Below are 18,288 nucleotides of genomic sequence, written 5' to 3'. Positions count from 1 at the left end.
GGGCGAGGGGAATACTGGTTACAAGGCTTTTACAGCCTTCCAGGTGAGAGATGATGGTAGGCAGGGCTAGCAGGGTGGCAGTGAATAGGAAAAAAGTGGTCTGATTTGAGAGATTTAGGAAGTAAAGGGGCACAGGATCATATCTAGGGCTTAAAGAAGGTAAGAGGTTGAGGAAGGAAGGATGTGAGGGAGTGAGGATGACACGGAGGAGAAGGGTCACAAGAGCAGGGATCTTACTTTGGACAAAGTATCAACTTCCCTTAGATTCTGCTCACCTCCTCCTGTCCTTTCTTCTGTGGATCCCAGGACCAGTCATCAGATTCAAAATCTCTGGATCATCTAAGACTCTCTTCTGGCCTTGCACTGACTCCTGCCCACTTACCCCTACCCTAGTCACACCTCATCAAGATCAATATTTCTAAAAGTGTTGTCCCAGAGGGCTTCTGGAGAGATCACAAAATGATCCAAAAATGCAAGTCTTTTCTTTGGCTCCTACAGGCGACTGAAGCAAAATGCCAGACTTTGATTTTTTTTTTTCATGGTAACTGAGTTATAAAGGAGTACTAAAACTTGTTAGTCATAAACTAAAATTAGCCTTTAACTGGAGTTCACAGAAGACTCTAATTCAGTCCTCTACTAAGAAGTCTGCCTGCCAGGCAATGTTTGGCAATGATGCAAATCTCCTCTTGCATATACACATGCAGCCAGTTGGAATTCTTGAAATTTTCAGGAAGGACACTTTTTTATTGGGATATTAGCAGTGATGTTTTGAGCTGGTCATGGTTCATGGTGCCTGACATTCATGAATTTTAATTACAAATTGATTCATGGAGCTTCATCATGATCAATCTAATATGCCATGATTATTTGATTAACCCTCTGGAGTAGAGGGATACATGTCTCTAACCTTATTTCCTGCCATTTTCCTCCTCCCTTCCTTGCTGATCCAGAACATGTGTAAGCAAGCTCTCATCTCAGGAACTTTATACTTGCTATGTCCTCTGTCAGGAATGCTTCCCCCCCAGATACCACATAGCTAATTCCTTCACTTCCTTCAGATCTTTCTCAAATGTCACCTCCGTGAGGCCTCCCCTGACCGTTATGTTTAAATCATAATCTTCTGGTTCCCTGAACTTCCTAGTCCATTTCCCTGCTTTATTTTTCTTTTTGACACCTATCACCACCTTATAAACTATATATTTTACTTATTTGTTTATTGACAATTTATCTCCAACTAAAAGATAAGCTCCATGAGAGCAGGGATTTGTGTTTGTTTTGTTGCTATATCACCAATACCTAGCACAGTGCCTGGCATATAGTAGATGCTCAATAAATAATTGTCAAATGAGAATATTTATATCATCAGAATTTTTGTCCTCTTAATTTCCAACACCCAGCTCTTAAGGCATGGGTATGTGTGGTTCAAATGTGAACCATTCATAGCCCTGCTACCAAAGCAGATATAAACATAAACCCAGAAAAGTATGCTTCTACAGTGACGTTTCCTTGTTATCACTCCCCACCAATCTCCTCATCCCAGCATCAACCCTTTCTATCCTTCAAACTCACTCAGATCAAAATTTCCAAAGAACAATTGGAAGCATTCAGAATTCATATTCAACTCATTTTCAGAATTTAATATATTCCAGGCATTGTGCTAGGTTCAGGAGAATCAACAATGAATGAGACAGACCATCCTTGCCAACAGAGTTTATAGTCTAGTGGGGATATCACCTTATCCTGACTCCGGAAAGGCGACTTAATCCCTTATAGGAGAATATGATGGGCAAACTGAGATGTGATGGATGAAGGAGAGATTTGGGGCAGGGTGGCATGGAGCAGGTGGCAGCAGACTGAACAGACTGTACCAGGCAGGCAGTGGAAACAGCAATTTCAAAGGCCTAGAGGAGAAAGATAGTGTGGATGTCACTCTCCAGGAAGTGAGGGCAGTTCAGGGTGTGCTGGGACTGTGGAATCGTCACAGAGCGATGATGAGATCTGAAGTAGGGTAGGTAGCAAAGGCTAGACCTGGCAAGGCCTTGTAGGCCATACTAAGCAAGTTGGACTTTTGGGACTTTATTCTGAGAGCAAGAGGGAGCCAATAAAATGTTTGATCAGCGATACAAACAATGGAGTTTAAATTCTTCTCTGCCCCCTAACAAACCCAATCCTGACCTTCCCTCTCCACTGTGGGCATCCAAGTCATAGCTGCCCACTCCCTGAAGCTTTTATGCTGCTCCAACCTGCATGTCTCTCTCCCTCTCAGCCCCAGGGATCCCATCCTCCCTTATCTTTATATGCCTGTGTTCTGTCTCCCCAACTGAGTTCCCAGACGACAGGGACTTCTCAAGGCTCTCAAGGCAGTCCCACACCCAGCTCACCACTGATACAGACTGGGCCTCAATGAGACAAGAGGGTGATGAATACAACCCAGCACAACCCAGCTTGTGCTCACACTCCACACACCGATATTTACCCCGCTCTAAAACAACCCTTCCCTCCAAGGGGCAGTGCTGATGTGCGCAAGGCCAGTTGACCTGGGTTTCTGTCTTCTGTCTGCTGTCACCTCTCTCTGTTCTCAGTTTACCTATTCTCTAATGTCTCCCCTAATGGGCTGGAGAAACTGATTCCCAAGTTTGTTCAAACTGCTAGAAAAATCTAATCTGGAGTGACAGAAAGAAGATCAGTGGTTACCTGGGGAGAATGGACTAGAACAAGGTGCAAGGAAACTTTTGGGGGTAGAGGAAGCATCCTATATCTTGATTGTGGTGGTATATAAATCTGTCAAAACCTGTCAACATGTACAACTAAAATGGTCCATTTCATTGTATGTAAACCAGACCTCAGTAACGCTGAATTTAAAACAAACTGCATGTAAATTAAAAGTCGGTAGCCCCAAGCTTCCGACTTGGGTACATGAGCTTCAAAACATAGTTCAACCCCGACATAAAACTAGGGCAAGGCCATACGGGAATAGCAGCTTCCCCATGGTTGCAGAGATCTAAGAACGACGGGTGCACCTGCTATGGAAGTCCAGGTGAAAGAAGCAATGGAGCAAAGGCTAATAATACGGAGGAGGCCAGACCCAAATATGTAAAGTCACAAACAGCATGCACACAGATTTGGTCTCCAAACCTCAAAATACCTAGGCCTGAGATAGTGCTTATTTAAGAATAATTAAGTAGAAGCCCTGCCTCACAAAGCAAGAAACTGCATATTAGTCCCAAGATGATAATTCATATACGGTTTGGAAAAAGTGATTCTTGAAGGACTGAGTGGCTTCACCACAGAGAGCTCCTCGAGAAGCTGAGCCTTACCTCTCCTTCCAGGGTGAAGCTGGGTGGGTTAAGAGGGGCGACTCTTGGGTTTCCTGTGAGAAGGGATGACATCTGTCCAGGTGGCAACGAGGACAGTTTGGAGGGGCCAGTTTGGAGTGAGGAGTGTGTGAAAGGGGATGGGAAAGGGGTCTCTGCCCTCTTCTTCTTTGCCTGAACTCTCACTCCTCACAAGTCTCCCAACACAGAAGATCTGAACCATACTCCCACACACAATCTGTTCTGTGTCTCCGTTACAGTTCTCCTGTACTCTCCTGTGAGTTCCCAAAGGCCAGTGTCTCCACCTAGCCCAGCACTGGGCACTCAGCAAAGGGCAGGAGAAATTACTCATTTGCGACAAGACTGTGAGGACGATGAGGAACATATTGGTAGGAGTGGGGATGGGGGTTTAAGGAGGATGGGCCTGTCAGGCTGGGTCTGTGGAGTGAGGGAATGGAATGGTGAGAGGAGGACAGGTGAAAGAGTGGTAGGAAACAGTGGGTCGGGGGCAGTGTGGGAGAGGAGGCTAGGATTAGTGGGAGAGAGCAGGACAGGGTCAGAGGTCACTGGGAACACAGGCCAGGAATCACAGGGGGACAGAAGTCAACAGGGAAAGGAAGATGAAGGGTCAGTAACAGAGGTATGATCAGTGGTCACTGGCAGCGAAGGTCAGAGGTCGTCGGAATAGAGCAGGTCGAGGTGTGTGTTACCTGCCTACGAGGCGGTGGTTTGTGGGGCATCTTCGAAGAAGCAGGAAGCACCTCAACACTTGGAGCGCCTACAAAACGCTCCCCCGCCTGAGGACAAGAGGTTTGTCCGTCCCCTCAATCATGCACAGGAAATCCGGATTCTCTTTCACTTCAATTCCCAGTCTCAGGGGCTCTTTGGGGACACCCGACGTTGTGGGTCCCCGCGCCCTCGCAGAATGGAATCGGCTCCTCCCTGACGCGGTTACCCAGCAACTAACCTGCAGCCAAGGCGCAGGCGCCTCTGATGCCTCCTCCCTGCTCGAGGGGAAGGCGGGGCTGGGCGCGCCGGGAACCACCCGCTCCACTAAGCCCCGCCCCCTAAGGCCAGACTACCGGCTGCCGCGCCTTTCGGAACTCCCGCATGTGGGAGGGGCTAGTGAGCCCAGACACCGCCTCCTCATGAATAATGCAGGATCAGGCGGTGTCCCGGACCCGGAAGTGGAGTTGCAGAGTCACGGCAGTGGCTGAGCTGCTGACAGGAGGCGGCGGCGGAGGTGGAGGCGAGGCAAGACCTGCGGCTCTGCAGGGCCACGGTCGCTGTAGCGCTAGGCAAGCTGACGGAGCCACGCCGGCCTCAGCCCACCTGCAAACCTCCCGCCTCGTGCCCACCCTCCATCTGCCCGACTGGTCCGGGGCGGCCTAGTCTGCACCACCGACCCGGCTCCTGGGGCCGCCGCCCCGCGCGGTCCCGTCGGCGTCCCTGGCCGCGCCCGACCCCCGGCCCCCTAGCCCACCGGCACCATGATGGAGGAGATCGACCGGTTCCAGGTGCCCACCGCGCACTCGGAGATGCAGCCGCTGGTGAGGGGGCGGGCGGCGGGCAGGCCAGGGCCGGGAGGGGACGCTACCTGAGGGGGAGGGAGGGAGTCAAGCCTTGGGGACTGTGCGGAGGGGGCGCCTCGGATGGAGTAGAGAGCCGTGAAAACGCATCGCCGGGGGAGGGGGACTTGCAGGACTAGAAAACCGTGGGAGGATACGTGGGATGACAGCAAAGGAGCCTGTAAGGGCGGAGAGCACTGCCAGCGGAGGCAGGCCAAGGGAGTTACGGGGAGCGCCGTCGGATGGAACCGAGCGGGGGCACAATGGTGCACACCATTAGTGGAGGGAGGCCCATAGCGGGGAAAGGAAGGGAACTGTCTTGGGGCACCGTCGGTGGTAGGCCCAGGGGGCTGGGATGAGAGGTAGGGAGGCATTTAGACCTAGAGGCCTGTGATGCTCAGAGCGGGGGAGGGGGCCAGGAGCAGGCTGTCTGAGGGACTGGAATAGGTTTGTAGAGGAGGAGGGGCCTCCCCTCCAGTTCACTGGCTATGGATGGGAACGCAGGGCCTGGGCAGAGGACGAGTGGAGACAGGGGAGCCATGCAGGACCCGGGAATCTCGTTCTTCTCCGGAAGAGAGTGCAGTCAATCTAGGCTGGGGGTGCTGGAGCCGGGAAGGAAAGAGCTCGGTGGCGAGATGGAGAATCCGGAGCGCACGTGAGAGCTGGGGAACCGGCAGGAGAGGGGGCGGGGCCGCACTGGAGCCGCCTGTGCCCACCGGTTCGGAAGAGCCTCCAGCATCCTAGGCCTACGTGCTTGGAGTCCTTGCTGGGCGCCGATCCTGCCTCCTGTCCGCGGTCCCGGAGTCAGGGAAGAATGATGTCATCGCTGCCGGCGCGGAGGGGATGGAAGGGGGAGGGCGATGCACGGAGGCCGGCCTAGGGGAGACCATACCCATTGGCCACCGTCCCGGGGCGTCTACCTGACTGGCTTGCACATCCGCCGGGCGAGAAACGCCGAGGCCTGGCGGCGGCGTCTTTCCAACTAAAAGAAGGAAAGGGAGAAGGGAGGGAGTGCCCGGCTCTGTTCGCTTTGCTTTTCCTTCTCCTTTCCCCCTTGGAGCCCAGGTGGGAGCTGGAAGGAGGCAAGGCAGGCCAGGAACCTGAAGGTGTGGATGCCCTATTCTATGAGCTCAGCTAGAGCTGAGCAGAGCTCTCCAGGTCTTGAAGCTCTGGGGTTCCCTAACCCTCTTCCTTCTGTGTTAAGCGGAGGTGAGGAACAGGTTCTACCCTTGGGACCCCCGCCCCTGGCTGACAGATGTGCTTTGTGGTTTTCTGAGCAAGTAATCTCTCCATTACAGCAGCCAAGACAGACCTTGGCAGGGACCCATGACCAACTCTAAGCCACACCTTTTGGGGGATGGTAGAGAGAATCATCAGAGGCCACCTAGCCGGAGATGTGTCTTTTTTCCCCTTTTGTGACTACTTAGTTCTAGAAGCCCGAACAGAGAAGCTTTACAGAAGTGTAATATTAAACTGGGGAGAGAGATGCTGCTGGACTTTTTTCCTAGCCTGATGCCATCATTGGGTTATTTGGGGGCCAGAAAATCCTGGTTGAGAAGTCTGTCCCATGAACTTGAAGAACTTTGGGCTGGGCTAAGAGAACACTCCTTTCTGAATTATCTTTCCAGCCAACCTGGCTTGTCTAACTAGATTGCCCTTCCAGTTGTATGTATCTAATCAAGAATCAAAAGGGAGGGCAGATGAAGGAGAAGGTCCAAGTGAATGAGAAGAAAGCAATGAGTTGGTTCTTGCCTCCCATCTGGAGTTCCTAAGGAGAGAGGCAATAACTGTCCATGGAGAGGGGAGAAGGAAGGGGTCACCAGGTTCTCTCAGCTGTCCCTGATGCCTCTGTTTTTGCCTGAAGTTTTCAACGATGGTTTGAGTGAGTAGTGTCCTCAGAAGACTCCTGGGCTGCTTCTGATCTGTGTGGCTCTGAAGTAGAAGTGCTTACGGCAAGGAGGCACTTATCAGAAAAGCTGTGACCGCCTTCAGACCCTTTTCTTGAAGGCTAAAGGAGCCCTTCTCTGCAAGAGGATACTTTGTTGAGGTTGAATGAGAGCCTTATGGAAGTAGCAATACAGTCATCTGCCATTTGGGGGTCATAGCCATTGCCCTGCAGATCTCTGCCTCTCCACCACTGTTCCCAGGTCAAAGTCTAGAGGATCCCCAGAGCTCCTTAAATGCTCTTTGTATTATTGAGACCAGCAGAATCTTGTGTGGAGTTTCCCCAAGAGTCTTCATTTCGGGGCATAAGGAATCAAGGTGGCATACTGCAGAAGAGAAGAGCAAAGTGGCCCTTTAGGGGTGTTTGGGTAGACCTTAAAAACCAGGGTCTTGGGGATTCCCTGGTGGCGCAGTGGTTGAGAGTCCACCTGCCAATGCAGAGGACACGGGTTCGTGTCCCGGTCCGGGAAGATCCCACATGGCGCAGAGCGGCTGGGCCCGTGAGCCATGGCCGCTGAGCCTGCGCGTCCGGAGCCTATGCTCTGCAACAGGAGAGGCCACAACAGTGAGAGGCCCGGGTACCGTAAAAACAAAAAACAAAAAACGAAAAACCAGGGTCTCAGACTGTGACCTATTTCGTTTTTTGCCATTATTTATTAAGACCTGTAGGAAATCTCTCTTCTCTGGACTCAGTTTCCCAGTTATGAAATGAAGACAAACTATTTCTTTAAAGATTAAACAATAGCTCCTCACTCTTCCAAAGAATATCATAGTGACCTGATATCATTGATTCAGCAAATTCATTCACCAAATATTTATTGAGCATCAGCTCTGTTCCAGGTACTGTACTAGGTATTGGGGACACAGTGGTTAGCAGCATAGGGACAGACATAGCCCTGCCTCCTGGAGCTCACAGTTTAGCAGAAGTTATTGTTCTTGTTCACCCTCTCAGTGTGAGTCCCTCTGAGGGCAGAGGCGGGGCTGTCTCCTTAAGCCCTAAGGGAAACAAGGCAGTGCTTGTGTTGGTATCATTGCCCCTTTCTGGACCAAGCTGTACCGATAGTGGCCTGTCACATGGGCTTGATCATCAAATAACACTCTCCTACCCATAGTGGTTGGAAGAATCCAGAGGCCATTCCTTACTTGGAGAGATGAACTCTAGGTGGAAAACATCTTTTTTTAAATTTACTTGAAAGAGAAACTTGCACTTGAAAAGGAGGCCTAGGGGAGCGGCAGCAGCTAGGAGAGAAGGCACAGCCAGCAGATCTGGGTGTTTCCAAGGTGCTAATTTAAGCATAGTTCTCAGCTAGTGGGAGGAAGAAGAAGAGATCCCTGCTCTGTTGTTGCTGCTGCTGTTGCCACAGCTGCACGGAGCCTCCTGTCTGGGGTGGAGTTTGCCTGAAGGGAGTTGCCTCCCTACTTTCCTCATCACACCAATTATTTAATTGGCCTGGCTGCATCGCAGCACCTGAACCAGGCCTGGGCCTATCCCTGAGAGCTCCCCAAGGTCTCTTTCTGTCTCCTTATGAAAGGAATGAGAGCTCCTCTGGGAGACCTAGTCCCTGGGTTCCACTTCTCCTGTGTCTATCTCCTACAATCCTGAGTGTTTCGGAGCACAGATTTTTGCAAAGACAGGGATAGGCGCACCTTGTATGTCAGTTCTATGGCCAAGCCACACACCTTATTGATCTAGGGAAGCTCCCAGCTGTCCAAGGCTCTCTGTTGAGCAATTGTGTTGAATTTGGGCTATTGTTTGTATGAGCAGCAGGGATAGGCTCTCTGGCCCTACTGTCTGTCTGCTGGGCTGGTTGGTACAGCCTCACAGTCTATGTCTTCTCTTTGGCTGTAATGGAGAGGAAGAGATTTGGTGGCGGGGGGGAAAAAGCATATGGCACCGGACAGGGTCTCTGTGCTCTTGAGAGAAATACTAGTCTGGCCTCACTGAAACCCAGGTTATCTGTTAAATCAGTTGTATAGTTCACGAGCATATGCTCAGTTCCAGGTACTTTACAGATAAAGATATGTGAGATCTCTCCAGGGGGTGGCCAGGAGAAAGATGGGCTCAAATGGCTACGGGAAGGTTTTAGATACATGTTAGGAAAGAGTGGTGATCACTGTAGGGCATTCCTAGGAAAGAGTGTCACCTTGCTTGGGAGAAGATAAGGAAAGCTGAGGTTCTGACTCTTTGACCACGTAAGCTTGGAAAGGAATTTCAGACTCCTCCTGACTCCTTGCACTCAGGGATGGAGATGGTCAAGACATTAATTTAGTGAGTGGGTCATAGCAGCTCCTGAAAGTGGCAGAGGGAACATTGTAAAGCTAGCAAGAAGCCACTATGGAAAATTGACCTACATGTATTCTGTTGTCTGGGAGCCTTAAGTCATCTCCTTGTAGTAAAATGACTCTTCAGTTTTAAGAGTGGATTCTCCTAATGGTCCATGTAACTCATGACCCAGTAGCATTTCTCAGGTTCTAGGAAGAGGCATACCATTCTCTCTCTTCCTGTATTGCAAAGTGAGGATCAGGTTTGCTCAGGCCTCCAGCTCCTCCCTTATTGCTCATCTCCTCAGTCAACAAACACTAAGAACCTACTTTCTGCTAATTGTTGTGCTGAGCTCAATACCACAGCCTCTTGCTCCAGGGATGGATATACACAGTCAAGACAGGGTGATGAGCACTGTAAGAAGTAAGAACCAGGTCCAGCAGTGCCGAAGAAAAACAGTAAGGCCTTTCATCAAGTAGTCAGGGAAGGCTTCACAGAGGAGACATTGCTGAACTGGCTCTTAGAAGAGGACTAGAAACTTGGCAGACCAATAAGAGGAGGTGAGGACAAGAGTTCCAGACAAAGGGCATAGAGGCAGAACCGAAAGGGTGCATTTGAGTGAATAAAGTGTTATAGTTAAGGAAATAACATGATCAAATTTGAGTTTAGGACTATCATTCCAGGAGTGGTTGAGAGATTGGAAAAGGTGAGATTGGAGGTTGGAAAACTAATATGAAGGTGGGTATAATAATAATCTAGGCAAGAGATGACAAAGGCCTACACTAAAGCAGAAAGGGAGAGGGGACATATGTACAGAGACTAATAAAGTGGAATAGGCAGGATGTGGTACCTGTTTGGAGGTGGGGTGGAGAGGTAGGGAGTCCAGAATGACTCCCAGGTTTCTGGCATGTATGTCTGGATGGCAAGAGGTACCATCACCACCCCAGGAAATTTGAGGGGGTCTGTATACCTCTTGGCTTCAGGGACTGCTTATATGGGAGAAGGCTGCTGTTTTCCTTTGCTCTGCTTCTGAAGCCGCAATCTTGGGGTTATTGAAAAACCGAAGAGTGGAGTGAAACTAGCCCCACAGCCTCAAAAGGATGCTAAGTGTGCCCATCTGCCAGTGAATACTTTTCCTCTGTAACCAGCTTTGATGAATGCAAGTGAATTGGTGGCAGTGAGGAGCCATGGTAGGTTGTCCCCCCCACACCCCGCCCCCCGCCCCGCAGCACTTTGATAAAGGAAAAATAACATCCTTTGTTGGCTGAGAGAGTGTTTCTGTTGCAGTTTCTGGCCTTGCTTTTACCATCATTCTGGTCAAACCTATGGTTTTCTGGCTGATTGGTTGAGCTGGGCCCTTTCACTGATTTCTTCTAGAACGGATATATGAGTTACTGCTTTACTTGCAAGAGTCAGAATGGAAAAGGACATGTACCTCCCTTCTCTGAGACCAGCCTGGAAAGCTGCACTTGGTGTAGAAACAGCACCCAGGGTGCTATCTTCCAGGCAAGGTGTGCCAAGGGAGCAGGCTTCTGGGTTGAGATCACTCAGGGGTGACTTGGCTTCTCAGATGCCCCAAGTGTAGCCACTGCAGGGAGGCACATGGTACCAGGAGGCTACCTGACTCCATGTCAGCTGGGAGTCAAGCTGAGTCATTTCCAACCCCCAACTGCCTGCTGCCCTTGACTGACTATAGCTCAGAGTGAACAGAGATGGAAAACAGAGCCTTTCTCACTTGAACCTGATTAGCTTCAGGGACCCTCCACCCTCCTTGTGAGGGCAGATGGAGCCTTGTGTCTGGAAAGGGGACATGGGAGACTCAGCTTCCTGGCTTAGCCGCTTCATGCTTTCCAGCAGACCCTGGGAGAACTGGTGCAGGGAGCCCCAGAGGAGGCAGGAAGCGGAGAATCAGGCTCAGGGCAGCTACCCAGAGGTGCTGGTTGAAGGAAACAAGAGGCGTGGCTCAGCAGGCTCGCAAGTCATTGTTTTCTTAGGAGACTCTGGTGGGAATCTGGCCGTCTGGGCGGAGAAAGGAAGGCAGGAAGCAGGCAGAGCTGGAGCCAGCTGTGGATCTGGCTCTGCTCTGGAGTTCAGAAATTGGCACAGGACCCATCAGCCTCGCTGCGGGGCAGCCGAGTGAACTCCTGGGCTCTAGGGAGTGAGAAGGTTGTCTAGGAAGAAGGCCCAGAGGGTCTGGGCTGGGGAACAGGTAGATGGGGGCTAGTAGGAGATCCCTCTGGATTTTACATTCTTAGGAGCCAGTTCAAGCAAATATATACTTGAATTTGTTGTTGTTATTCAGAGATGTCAAACTGAGGATCAGATGGCTGTGTTTCTTGAGGGTGAATTTTAAGTTTCTGTGATGATGATGATGTATGTGAGTGTGTACACAAGTAAGAGGGGACTAATGGCCATAAAGAATGTTCTCTGAATGACCATTCTAGCCCTGGGAAGTATTAAGTATGACAAGAAGCCACACCCAGGCAGAAATGAGCCCAGCTACTGTGGTTCTTGTCCTGGTTTTGCCTGTTTTCATCACCAGACTCTTGGCTGTCATAACCAAAGTCCACCCCATCTATCTATTTATAACAATACCTGAAGGGGTACTTTAACTAAGTTTTAGTGAATTAACTGCACCCAAACTATGGAGTGAGAACCATATATATTTTACTATGTAGTTAACTTAAACATAATTATGTACAAGCTATAAATGATTTATAGTTCCCATATTAATTCCCAATTTTATCCTTATAAAGGAATTAGTGAAGCTCTCAGTCAAGCATGGTTCAGACCAGCATTTCCTATAGTATATTCTTAGGAATATTGGTCCTTTGAGATACTTTATGGGGGGAAAAAAGTACCTATAGACAAATTCCTTTGGGAAACCCTATAACTCCATCCTATCATAATGTTTACTAGCATTTTAAAGACTCTGAGAAGCCCTGCAATAAAGAAATCTTTCCAGCTTTGTTTAATCCAGTGTTTCTCAAACTTACAGAACTATGGAACCTTTTTTCATGTTACATCTATTAACGTCTTACAGAACCATTGTGTTTCATGCAATACTCTTTGGGAAACTCTGACTTAGAAATTAGTCTCTCTTCTGATCAGGTCTAGATTTCTATTCTTCCCAGCTCTTTTGAGCCTATTTTATAACCCACGCCATTTTGCCCTATGCTAGTTTCTAATGGGATGTTGCTGCTTTGTGTCAGGGTCTGAACTTGTTGCCATCAGTAGGAAGTTCTTAGTGAACTTTGGCAGGTGCAGAAGCAAAGATTTTTGCTTCTGACCAAACGAGGTCAGGTGCTTCGTTTTTCTCAAGACAATGCTAAGGGGGGTTTACTTCCCAAGTCCCTCTACTAAACACTGCTTTGGTGAAATCAGCATTTTCACCATTAACTTTTCTTTTTTTTTTTTTTTGACAGCTTCATTGAGATGTAATTCATATACTGTACACTTTACCCATTTCGTATTTTACTTTTAATCCTGGTGCGGCTGCTTCATGCCTCAGTTCTATTCACCCCTTATGCCAATGCCCATTGATCAGTAATGGCTGCCTGGAGCATGTGTTAAGGTAGATCCTGAGGCTGAGTCCTGGTTTAATGAGAAACAATGACATGGTTGAGTTTCCATGTCTGCCATAGTCTTCAGTGGGGGAAACATCAGTTCTAGGCTTCTGCTTGCCATCCTTGCAGCCCTGAATCATCATAGTTATCCTAGGCAAAGAACACAGGAAAAGAAGTCTCTTGGAGATGTTAGCCAGCTTAGCAATCTGTTTCACTGAGGTTTGAAGTCTTAGGATATGGTTCTTTAAGAAATGAATGGAGAAAACTGAACTTTCCTCCCCTGATTTTCAGCGTGGGTTTTTGAAATATTGACTTGATATAAAGTAAATAATCCTTTGGAAACAGGCCATGTAAGAGGGAAGAACCTTGACTCTGCTGAGCAGATAAGAGGGGAAAAGAGGCAGATTCATAAAGAGATCTCATAAATATCTCATAAGGTGTTGGCCATGCTTAAGATGAAACTATAAGCCCTTGGCTAAAGGAGCAAGAAGAAGGAGTAGGCTACAAGAGGAGATCCTTAAGCCAGCAGTTCCTGGCGAGGAAAAGGCCCTACTGTGGGCTATACAGCCTTAGCACTCTTTTTCCCAGGCTAAACGCTTTGCTTTTTCCTTCCACCATTTTCCTGGAGTCTGGTTTCCAAATCCCTAGTCATCCTGGCTTCTCTAGTGGGTACTTTTGAGTTTCTCACCCCTGGAAGTAGACACAGCCCTCTCCATGTGATCTGACCAGTACAGATTACGGTGGGGCTGCCACTATCCAAAATATTGATATTGTACATCCATTATCGTCAGTCGAGGTTTCATGATCATATTTAGTAGCTGTACATATTGTTATATTGAACTCAGGACACATATGAAATAGGATAGCCCTTTGCCTTAGCAATGTAGAATCAAAGCAAGAACCTGGAGTGACATCTTGGTCTAGGCTGGCTGCTAATACAGTTAAGAGTCCACTGGGGCTAGTGAGGTGATGGTTTCATATTTAGTGGAAACTCTACCACATGTGTGTAATGTGACTCTTATTTTCAGAGATGTAGCTGGCTGAATTCAGCAATGTGGAATTTAAATAGGAATCAGGCTAAGGCTGTGTGAGTGGGTAGACTACGGCAGACCTTCAAAGAGAGCTAGTGCTTATGTGGACAGATGCTTAATGGAAGTCTACTATGTGACACAGACACCAGACAAGCTAATGTGCTATTAGGCTACATTAATAGAAATTTGGAATTCAGGTCCTAGGAGGTGATAGTCCTACTCTGCACTGGTCAGTGCCATCTAAAGTCCTGCATTTTGTGCTGATGTCATTATTCAAAAGATGGAAGGACTAGAATGATGAAAGAGTCAAAACCATGTCCTGTGAGAATAGTTGGAAGAACTGAGGCTGTTCAGCCTGCAAAAACAAAACAAAACAAAATAAAAACAACAACAGTCTTAGAAAAAACATTTTAACATTTTCAAATGCCTAAAGGACTGGAGCTAAGAAAGGAAAGGTGGTTAGACTTCACATTATCTGTGGCTTCACAGGGAGGAACCAGGGCAGTTAGGTGGGAGTGTGGACATGCTTCTATCTTTGGACTCCATTGCCTCTCGTTTCCTGTGGTAGCAGTTCCTAAACTGGGCCAAAGGCCAGGCACCTAGAAGACCCATTGCTCTTTGCAAAATGCCACAGTCTTTGTAAAGCAGGAGCTAGGAACAACATTCTAGCAATAAACATGGCTCTGTTAAGTATGTGCAATATATACATGCCCCAAAAAATTCATTGTGGGGGCTTCCCTGGTGGCGCAGTGGTTGAGAGTCCGCCTGCCGATGCAGGGGACACGGGTTCGTGCCCCGGTCCGGGAAGATCCCACATGCTGCGGAGCGGCTGGGCCCGTGAGCCATGGATGCTGAGCCTGTGCATCCGGAGCCTGTGCTCCGCAGCAGGAGAGGCCACAACAGTGAGAGGCCCGCGTACCAAAAAAAAAAAAAAAAATTCATTGTGGAACTTAGTATGAGCAACACTTTGCTAGTTTTCTGTTAGTATGTGTTTGCTAATCTTTCCTATTTTTCAAGGCCAATCACAAAAATGCCCCATTCTTCATGCATCCTTCCTTTTCCTTCACTAAGGTGTGAACTCTCCATTCTACCTGTCCTGTGACCTTAATACATTGTCTCTGTGTGAAGTTAATGGATGCAGTTGTCTTATCCTTATCTTAAATTTCTTTCTAAGGTAGATGCAAAGATGTTTCCAAAGCACCTGAACTCCACCTTGTGCAATAGATTGGGAAAATAATTTTTGCCTATTTTACAGATATGCAAGCAGAATTCCACAAAGATAAATAGGCTTGGCCATTGTCCAGCTGGAGGTTGGCATGGCCTAGACTAAAACCCAGGTATCCTGATTCCCAAGCCCATGATATTTCCCTCACAATCTGGGACTTAATTTCAGTTCTTCTGCATCAACTTAAATTTCTCCACTGGCTTTTGAGGCATCTACACTAGGTGTTTGCCCTTCCAGGTGGCCATACGTTCTACCATTCATGCCAACTTTCTTCCTGGTAGGTCCAGCCAGGCCCTTCACCTCTTCTCACCTATTGGCATCTTGAGGCCTCCTCTTAACTATTCTCTCCCCTCTTCTACTCTGCCTATTCCACTCCTACCCATTCTTCAAAGGTCCATATAAACTCCCCTTCTCCAGGAAGCCTTCTCTGACTATCCTAGTGAGTTCTCAACCAAGCCCAAAAGCCTCTATAACCTGTGGCATATAACTTGATACATATGATATCCTGATTTGGAGTGTCCACTTTGATGTGTTGTGTTGTAAGTCTCATCACCCCAACTCCTCTTTTAACTCCTTGGCAGATAGCTTCTGCTCCCAAAGCTCACAGTCTGACAAAGAAGAAACTTGCTCTCATGAAACAGAACTACAGAAGACTACAGCTGCATCCTTTAAAAATGAGAAAAAGAGAGGGGAGGAGGTGATTCAAAAGAGGGGAGCAGAAGAGACCCAGAGGGGGATGACTAGGCGGGAGTTCGTTAGAAGAGCAGAAGGTACATGTGGGGAATTGTGGGAGAGTCAGGGGGATACATGCATTGAGGCACTCATTTATTACTCAGAAAATATCTTTTGAGCATCTGATATATGCAAGACATTATACCAGACACAAGGAATAATATGATAAATAAAGCAAACATGGTCCCTGCCTTTATGAACTGGCAATCCAGTGGGAAAGAAAGATACTAAACAAATAAAGCGCACAAACAAAATTACAATGACAAACTATGACAAGTGATAGAAAAGACATGAGAGAGAATAATAAAGCCTCCCATCTTAGATTGGGGATGTCAGGCAAGGCTCCTATGAGAAAGTGATATTTGAGCTCAGACCACAGGGTGAGAAAGAGCTTGAGTGCTCTGACAAGGAGGGACTTGCTCCTTGCTCCCAGAAGTGGGGTGGGGGCTCCCAGCTGAGTTTGCAGTCTGAGTCCCTTATAAACTGGCCTTTCTCCGTCGTCTCCCTTTGCACCATGAGGTCAGCTTTGAGGAGAGAAAGACGCAGGAGAACATGGGAGAGCCAATCCAGCCGCTCTCCTGTTGGTAGCACAGCCGGTGATTGTGCTGCCCACTTTGTTGTGAGGCTGGAAAAGCTGTTAATAGAGTTGTGATGTGTAATATTTAGTGAGCAAAACACTTAGCTCTGCTGATGAAGAACTCCTACCTGGATCTTCCACCACTGGATGACTTGCACACATCCTCCTGGAGATGAAAAAATATATATATCTGGAGCTTAGAGGGAGGCAAGAGTGCCACCCTGGATGTCCTGTTCTTTGTGTGGCCGGCATGGGGTTCACGTTCTCCTTATCACAAAAACCAAATGCTACAAGCTGTTCTGTCCAGGAGCAGGCCTACTTCTGGTGGGAAAGCCAGCAGTCACATTGGCATGTAAATTGCAGCAGCTGGTGAGAGGGGCCTCCACTGGGCCTCCTGCAAATCCCAGAGGGGTCCCCTGAGGGTTTCAGCTTCCAGAAAGTCCTCTTTGCTCTCAGCGGGCCTGCTGCTTCCAGCCCTGGCTCAGAGGAGATCATAAGCTTAGAGAAAGGCCAAGTGGGGATAATGATGTAGGGAGGCGGTGGTGGCTAATAAGTAGTTTGAGGAAAAAGAGGGAAAATTACATGGAGTCAAGGAGGGAGACCAAATTGGGGGATGGTAGAAAACATTGGCACCAAATGGAACCAGTCAGCCCTCAGGGTTTGCTCATCTATCAGCCTCCTTATCAACTTCCTGATGGAACTTCATGTTTCAGATCCTTCGTTCGCCAGGGGCTGAGCTACAGCAGCCAGGTAGTCTTAGGGAACTCTCATGAGGGGAATTGGTCTGAGTATCCTTGAGGGGGGTGCAGAGATCAGGGAGAGCTAGTGAAGGACATGGGCCCCAGGGCAGGAGCTATGCACAGCCTTGGTAGGAAGTCAGCTGGGTACATTCTAGCTCTAGCCCTTTTGTTATGACCTTTGGCCAGGCTCCTAATCTTTCAGACTGTTTATTTTATTTATTTATTTTATAAATAAAGAAGATCATGTACATGAAAATGAACTGCAAATTACTGTATCATTTCTGATCTAAAAGTTGATGGTGATTAAGGGGTTGGTGATTTCCGTTTTTTGCATGTGATTCCCAAGGAGCTCTTACAGGAGAGGGTGAGAAAGTGGTTTATTCTACTTATCACCAAATGAGAAGAGTCCTTGGCCTCCTTGACAGGGCCCTGATCAGGCCGGGCTAGAGATGGAAGTGCTCTGTGCTCCCATTGATTCCCAGAGGGGGTTCCATTGAGTGGGCCTGGGCTGGAGGAGGCCCTGCACATCCCAGCCACGGCTATTGCAGAGTCCTGTTGGTAGAGTAGACCTTCCTGGAGAACCCCACTACTGAGGCTAGTGGAGGATGTCCTGCTGCTGTTTCCGCTCTCAAAGACCAACTCTCAGGGCTCAAGAAACATTTGAACAAGTCCACGTTGCAACTACTCTTCCCACAGGTCTGTGGGCTAGAGAAGGAGGCAGTTTCCTGTCTGCAGACCTTCTTCAAAATTTTAAAACATTTTGTCATGGAAAATTTCAAACACATATAAAGTAGAGAAAAAAGTAAAATGAACCACTCAACTTAAATAACTATCAACCTAGGGCTAATCTTATTTCACCTGTACCCACCCACTGGATTACTCTGAATAATTATTTCATCTATAGTCCTCTATCTCCTGTATTTCTGCAAAGTGGTAATTAAAGTTCAAGGTCTGATCAGATTTTTTTTTTTTTTTTTGCGGTACACGGGCCTCTCACTGTTGTGGGCTCTCCCGTTGCAGAGCACAGGCTCCGGACGTGCAGGCCCAGCGGCCATGGCTCACAGGCCCAGCAGCTCTGCAGCATGTGGGATCTTGCCGGACCGGGGCACGAACCTTTGTCCCCTGCATCGGCAGGCGGACTCTCAACCACTGTGCCACCAGTGAAGCCCCTGATCAGATTTTGATTCAACATTTTTGTGAAGGATCCTTCCAAGGTGGTGCTTTGTATTTCCTATTGCATCATGTCAGGAGGCACAGGACACATGGTTGTCCTACTTTTTGTGTTGTTCAGATTGATTAGTTGTGTAGTTCGCCTGATCCCTCCATCA

General features: G+C 48.3%; 2 protein-coding genes across 5 annotated transcripts in view; one reads left to right on the top strand and one right to left on the bottom strand.

The window, feature by feature from the left end:
* DNAI1 (dynein axonemal intermediate chain 1) overlaps positions 1–4,282 on the bottom strand; it is a 60,042-nt gene extending 55,760 nt beyond the window's left edge. The window contains exon 1 of the mRNA XM_024753820.1: positions 4,025–4,282. Within this exon, the coding sequence (XP_024609588.1) occupies positions 4,025–4,054 (30 nt within the window). The 5' untranslated portion in view covers positions 4,055–4,282. The remainder of the gene's footprint in view (positions 1–4,024) is intronic.
* Positions 4,283–4,524: 242 nt separating this feature from the next.
* The window catches only part of FAM219A (family with sequence similarity 219 member A), a 54,498-nt gene continuing 40,734 nt past the window's right edge, over positions 4,525–18,288 (top strand). For all 4 annotated transcript variants that reach the window (XM_024753877.1, XM_024753876.1, XM_024753874.1 and 1 more), the window contains exon 1: positions 4,525–4,864. In XM_024753877.1, coding sequence (XP_024609645.1) covers positions 4,805–4,864 — 60 coding nt within the window. In that variant the 5' untranslated portion in view covers positions 4,525–4,804. The remainder of the gene's footprint in view (positions 4,865–18,288) is intronic.

Source organism: Neophocaena asiaeorientalis, unplaced genomic scaffold, assembly GCF_003031525.2.
Source record: "Neophocaena asiaeorientalis asiaeorientalis breed wild unplaced genomic scaffold, Neophocaena_asiaeorientalis_V1.1 scaffold220, whole genome shotgun sequence".
NCBI classification, from domain to species: domain Eukaryota; kingdom Metazoa; phylum Chordata; class Mammalia; order Artiodactyla; family Phocoenidae; genus Neophocaena; species Neophocaena asiaeorientalis.
Note: the sequence above shows the minus strand (reverse complement) of the source record. Positions and strands in the feature narration are given on the sequence as shown.